General features: G+C 34.9%; 1 protein-coding gene across 1 annotated transcript in view; it reads left to right on the plus strand.

The window, feature by feature from the left end:
• LOC138692188 (zinc finger protein 98-like) overlaps positions 1–7,343 on the plus strand; it is a 17,630-nt gene extending 10,287 nt beyond the window's left edge. The window contains exons 3-5 of the mRNA XM_069815256.1: positions 276–413; positions 782–864; positions 2,694–7,343. Of these exons, the coding sequence (XP_069671357.1) occupies positions 276–413; positions 782–864; positions 2,694–3,624 (1,152 nt within the window). The 3' untranslated portion in view covers positions 3,625–7,343. The remainder of the gene's footprint in view (positions 1–275; positions 414–781; positions 865–2,693) is intronic.

The raw sequence follows: 7,343 nt of genomic DNA on the forward strand, positions 1-7,343 counted from the left end.
TATATGGTATAATGGCCGAAATATTAAAAAAATTGTGAAGAGTTAGCTTTCCGTATTCATTATCAAAGACGTTAATAACATGTATAACAAAGGTTTCTGCATTAAAATATGCATTTGCATATGAATTCTGGCCTTATTCCTCATAATGTAAAACACATGCTCTGGGTTGTGATCAGGTTGTGACATACGGACACATAGAGAGCAACCAGTAAAGTTAGAAATTGTCTTGTAACTATGTAAAAATTGCTCATTTAAGATGTGTCTTTGTACTGCAGGAACGGAATTTTTCGGATCAGCATGTGACTGGTATAAAGGAGGAATATGAGGACCAGAGCCAAGATCTCACAACTGAGATCAAATTTGAGGAAGATCCGATGCCAATTTCGTTTCCTATGGCGAAACGGGAACCTGAGGTGAGTGGAGAACATGAATGCATGTTCTGATTCATCCAGATACATACAGCATACATTAAAGTATTGTATAGTTTACTTCCTTCTTTCTGTCGGTGAAGTTCATTCAGTTTTATTATAGGAGGAAATGAAGAATGGGAAAGCAACAGGAGATGATGAATTCCCCAATGAATTAGTGGAAAGAGGTTCAAAGTCTCTGTTCTATACGGAAGAGAATTGCCCCATGAATTATCTGCCTCAAGAATAGTCATCTCTTAACTAAACTTCAACAGGCCTAATACGACTTATATGCAATTCAGTGGCATATAGAATCGTTGCACTTTTGTTAATGTAAATTGTGTTATCTTTCTGTTTTGTTTGCTCTGTGTTAGGAAGAGGAGAGTGGCTTGGACACAGTGATTGAAGAGGCAAGGTTGGAAGGAACAGCAGAGGACAACGAGATTTTCACGGAATGGTGAGTGTGGTGTGCGAGTTTATGTAGAGAGTTCATTGCGTTTGAAACTTCCTTCTCATTATTTGTTCCATAACATTTTCAGAAGGGCTGTATTTCTGAACTAGACAAAGAGATAGCGTGCTTATACGAGCAGGGATGCGGTATGCATGTGCATTTGTTTTTACAGTGTATAAACATTGAGGATGTACTTAATGTATTGATATATTATATACCCTTAACATAGCTGTATATATGCCATATTATTGTTGAATTCCACCATGTAGGCCTAATAACCATTGAAAGCTTTTTGCCTTCAATCAGTTTCCGAAAGATGCTTGCAACTATCTTAAACCTGGTGTCTCTGCATTGTTGTGTACCGCAAAGTCTCTAGATGTCGCTGTCGAACAACAGTTACTGATGGACCTTGGTGTAGTGTTTTGACAAAGTGATTGGTATTAATAATTAGGACATTCCTGTCACATGTTCTTTTGTTTATTATTCTCCACTACTCTAAAAACTTTCATCAAAATATTTAAACCATATTACTTAGAGCAATATGGAAATGTATCAATGAAACTTGTATTGGCATTCGAATTACTTTATCCTCGTATTTTGTGTGTTATTGTGGACTGAAAACTACCGCGTTAGTGAGCACCAAAACTCATCTCAACATAGAACTGTCATAATTCCACTTATGTCTAGAGCGACTCCACACCTGTGGAGTAACGGTTAGTCCGTCTGGACCCGAAACCAGGTGGCCCTGGTTCGATTGCCTGTCGGAACATGTTACCTGCTTGTGTTTTTTTTTGAGATTATCCCTTAACTCAATATGTGCAAATGCTGTATAACTTTCGGTGCTGGACCACGGATTCATTTCACCAGCATTATGACTCTCATTTCATGCAGACGCTAAATAACCTAAGATGTTGATAGAGCGTCGTAAAATAATTTACAAAAATACTAGAGTGCAATCTTTAGAAAGAGTGGAGACAAAACTGCTTAAATATTTTCAGTCACGTAAAAATATATGCGGATTATTATTCGAAGAATTGTCGCCATAGTGCAATGTCGCGCAGTCCAAGCACTTTCATTGCGTGCGTCTGATGAAGAATTTGATTCATCAAATATTAGTAATTTCATACATTCTTTGCAAATATTTGTGGAGTTAGATGGTTTTCAGCTACACATATTGTACTGTCTGGCAACAATGCAAAAATTAACCTAATTTGAAAGTGATAAAATAAACTATATATAAACATTTTATGTAGCATAAAAATAAGCCACAACGGAAGATATACACCGCTGAAATACGAATTGGGAAGGACTCGCACAAACTTGCACATTTATGTCCAAAAACGACAAAGCAAAGTTAAATGATTTTCGTTTGTATGATACTCTTCGATTAATGGTAGTACTCATCATATACATACAGTTGTTTCAATTGAGACTGTAACTAACATGAAAACATAATTTCACTTGTTTTTAAGGACATGGAAACATTAATTTCTCTCGTTTAATTATATATATAATAATGTAGTGTTTTTAGAACAAAAATTGTCCAAAGTAACCTAAGTGGCAGGCGACTTTAGACAGAGAATTTTCAATAAAAAGGCCAACCTACTAATAGTTGGCAATCATGGCATTTTCCTCATTAAATTTGCTGTATAGGTTAATACAAGAATGTTGAGACAATTTTGATATTTCCAACTTAATTCATAATTTATGTATAGCATTGTGTCTCTATTGGTAACGTTTCTTTTCGTGAAATAAGTTCGTTTAGGTTTGAAGTTCATTACTTTAATATATATTTGTGGGGAGTATTCTATTGACTGATAGTATATTTTCGTTAGGATTGCAGCTACCAAAGAGAGTTTTGTATCATCAGAATTCGACAGTATTGCAGATGAAGAGAACGAAACTCTGTGTGAGATTCCCAAGAATTCAGATTCCTCTGGAAAACAAGCCCGAACTCATGATGAAGATAAACAAGTGCAATTCGAAATGTCTAAAGAATGTCTCTCCAATCCGGCAAAATCGACGACGCATTTACATGAGCGTGTAGTCGACAATGCTTACAAATGCGATATTTGTGGTAGAAGTTTTTCTACGTCGCGTTGTGTGAAAAGACATGAACTCCTGCACACAGGTGAGAAACCTTTCAGATGTGATGTTTGTGATAAATGCTTCTCAAGGTCGAGTGATCTTACAAGGCATAAACTCGTGCACGTTGGTGAGAAACGTTTCAAATGTGATGTTTGTGGTAAATGTTTGTCTCAGTCTAGTCACCTTAAAAGGCATAAACTCGTGCACGTTGGTGACAAACCTTTCAAGTGTGATGTTTGTGGTAACTGCTTCTCTGTGTCCAGTAGTCTTAGAACGCATTCACTCGTGCACATTAGTGAGAAACATTTCAAATGCGATGTTTGCGGTAAATGTTTTTCTACGTCAAGTCTTCTTAGACGTCATGAACTCCATCACACTGGAGAGAAATCTTTCAAATGCGATATTTGTGGTAAATGTTTGTCGCAGTCAGGTCATCTTAAAAGGCATAAACTCATGCACATTGGTGGGAAACCTTTGAAATGTGATGTTTGTGGTAAGTGTTTTTGTCAGTCGAGTCAGCTAAGAAGCCATGAACGCCTTCACACAGGCCAGAAACCGTTCAAATGTGATGTTTGTGGGAAGTATTACTGGGCGTCGCATAATCTTAGAAGGCATGAACGCGTGCACACTGGTGAGAAATCTTGCAAAAGTCAGGGGAGAAACGTTGTGTCTCTCTAAATCGAGTAGCGTAAAGTGACATCAACATCTGGGCACACGCGAGAAACCTTTGAAATGCTGTGTATGTGGCAAACGATCTCAGATTCCAGACCCCAAAAAAGCCTCGAATCCCGCACACATGCGAAAATGCGATGTTTGTTGGATTTGTTACTGGCATTCGAATGGCGTAAGAGGACATGAAATCGTGTACAGAGGTGGGAAAGGTATGAAACCAGTGTTTCTAGGAGTCTCCCTGAGAAGCGATGCACGCGTGCACAGAAGTGAGACAACTGTCAAACGTGATGTATTTCTTTCAATCGAGTGGGCTGAAGAACAAACTCCTGCACACAGTCGAGGAACCTTTCAAATGTAATTATTCTTGTCTTTCTCGGCGATGAGTAACGTAAATTGCCTTCAACACCTGCACAGAATCGCCATATCTTTCAAATGCGATTATTGTGGGGAGTGTTTTCGATCTGAGTTTGTGAAGAAAGCATAAAGAACTCCTCGCAGACGAGAAGTGTTCTGAATATATTTGTTGTCATAATGTTTTTGCTGTCTAACTTAATTACACTTTATACATGGTAGGATGAATGCAAACACGATTAATTGCACTTTCATAAATTTTTGTGAGAAATTGCCAAATACAGGATTTTTGTAGCAATATTGTTTTATCTTCCATGTGTTTTCTATTTGACAACGATCATTTTTGTGAACTTGAAATCTAAGTAATGCAGAGCGATGAACATCACTGCAGCCAGTGCTGAACTATGGCTTTATTATAGTTATTAATATTATAAATTACTAGAAGTAAAGCTGTCATGATTGCAGCAATATTCTGCCTTATTTGAAATAGTACCTCGGGTAATTCATCATATATCCCAAGCCCTTTTCTGTCGAGTTCAAAGTCTGTTGGTACCACTAAATGCTGTAGGAGGAAATATTGTTCAAGTTCACTTTCTTCCTCAAAACAGCACTCTTTGTCCACAATTAAAATCATGGATGGTTGGAAAATCATTTCTACGGATTTATCCTTCGTTATACTGACGCATTGAAGTTAAGTTTTTGCAAGAGTGTCTTGAGATGGAGTTTTAAAGTTATAGAACTACTGTAACATGAATCAGATACTTCCAACGTTAGGATGGTCAATCTTTAATTAATTAATCATTGCTTTTATTGTGAAACCAGATATTTTTGGTCGTCTTCATCAGTAAATTCCATAACTGTGGGATAGAAAGATATCAGAATCCAATTTTTTTTATATATCTTCACTACTTAGGCGTACCTTTAATGTCACTAACGATTTGGTAATGTTCTTATAGGAACAATTTCGTGTATTAAATGAAATCATTATGGTATTCTATCTTCTTTACCGGCAAGTGTTATTTGAAATTTGATCGAATTTAATCATTCTTGTGTTTCTTATTGAATCATCCATCTTCATACTTCATATAATCGGCAGACTTCATATAATCGTTTGCTTACTTTTATAGTATATGTGCACTATCATTGATGTAGCAACAAATTCACGTTACCGGTATAAAATAAGTTGTAATGTTTACGAAAAGCCTGAAAGTGAATAGGATATAGAAAATACTACAGATATCCACTGATGTTAAACCTGAAACCATTGCCTTCGAATGGCACGTTATTATATCTGAAAACAGTGATATTCCTAGCCAATTTTTTTTGTCTGTACTGTCTATTGTAATTGAGTCTTTGCCCTGTTATGGACATAAATAGATAAATAAATGTCTTTTGATATAATTTGGAAATATTTCCAGGTCCCGTGTTACTTGGCCCATTGCGTATTTATATGACTGTTGTTTCGTTTACATACAATGATTCATGAAATTGTTAATTATTAATAAATGTTCATATAATTTTTATATCCTTATTGTTAAATATTTCCGTAGTATCATTCACTTGAAATTTTGAAAGAACAAAATGTTACCTGTACACATTTTATTTCTTGTGTAATCCTGCATCAAATTTTGTTGTGTAAAATAGATGGCTGGACTTTATTGTTTACGTTGCGAACGTTTTTGTAATTTATACGATGGTTATGTTTGATTAAAGTAATATAGTCGTCATTTTCTTAAGAAATTTTATGAAATTCCAGACTTTTTCTGTCATGCATGTTTTTTTATATTGTTTTGTAATATATGATGTATGGAAGTTTTCTTGATAAAATAATACTTTGGGACATAGTGGAACTATGTAAATTTGTATAGGTACATTACATAATTTGACTCCCATGAAATTTCTTACAAAAATGAGACTCTGTTACATTAATCCAATATGTTCGCTGTATAGCTTACGAAAATGTCAATGACGTCACGGTCCTTATACTGATTCTTTAAAATTACGTAATATTCATTCCCATGTATGCACTCTATGGATTTATTCTCACTTTTTCCATAGGAACTCTCTGATATCAATCAATAAGACGCCGTAACAAATCTTCATACCGGCCAGTGCTTTTATAATATGTTCAAGAAATAGCAAGGATCAGAGACCTACAAATTGCAATTAACTCCTAATTTATGCATACTAAACTTTTTGATACCACAACATATGTTACAGTAAGTGGTGTAAAGATCATTTCGATCGCCTCACAAGCAGCAAACTCTACCTTCCTGCTGTAGTTCTTTTAGTTGTAATTGATGAGGTAAGATGGAACCCAGTTTGATCCATTAGCTGTACCATCATGTGGTGACGATGATACAATGGAGACAAGACTTTCACCAGATGTAAGTATGGCGAGACCATTCGGTCGAGTTCATCATCAGCATATCTTCCATTTCATCTTTTATTTCTAGTGGGAAGTGTTTAAGTTATACTCTTTTCATACCAATACACATTTAATGAATTTCACGTATTTTGAAACCCACACCTCGTCTGCAAAAAGCAACAAGACTCGTATTCTTTGTACAGCAATTACTGTAACATTGTTATCACTATCAGAGCTCAGCCTAGTAACTTTACTCATAATACAAGTCGTTGAATTCCGTTGTCCTGTGTGTATAATCCATAAGCAGTATGAATGTTCATATATATAGTGTGTTATAGGTAAGAATACATACAATCCTACAGTCTCGTGTGGTTATTCATTCTTCCCTTTTAAAGTATTTAATTCGTGCTTTATCTAGAATGAAACTACGATCAAGTACTTCTATGAGAAGTGATTTCTTCATGGTCACCCATGCAATGTGGAAAAAATGATTGTTTTTGTATATTGTTTATAAAAGGAATGTACATATTGTAACTGCAATAGTTATCCTTATTTCACTAAATTAAAATGTAACAACTAAAAGCATTACCACTGTCCATTAAATGTTAAAAGTGCCGATGTTCAGAAAGACAAATTTTACTGGAGAAACAAAAAATTATTTCTTCCTTAATCATTTGTGTTTATTAATTTTCTGAATAATCCAAATTAAGAAATTATACCTATTTGACATTCGTGAGAAATTTATTTGGAAATATAATCATTCATGCCCTTATTAGCGGCACTTAAATTAGCTGGATATATGCCTTTTTATCAAATAATGTATTTTAACAGGGATTAAATGTAATAAAAACGACTTTTGTGTGAAAAACAAGATTTATTAATATTAACACTGTATACAAAACATTTTATCATGAATTTGAGCAATTTGAAATTTAATGTTTTGCAATATGAAAATATAATATTATATTGAACTGTTTGATTTCTTCACATCAGAGTTGGTGTCACT

The sequence above is a fragment of the Periplaneta americana genome, chromosome 16, assembly GCF_040183065.1.
Source record: "Periplaneta americana isolate PAMFEO1 chromosome 16, P.americana_PAMFEO1_priV1, whole genome shotgun sequence".
NCBI classification, from domain to species: Eukaryota; Metazoa; Arthropoda; class Insecta; order Blattodea; family Blattidae; genus Periplaneta; species Periplaneta americana.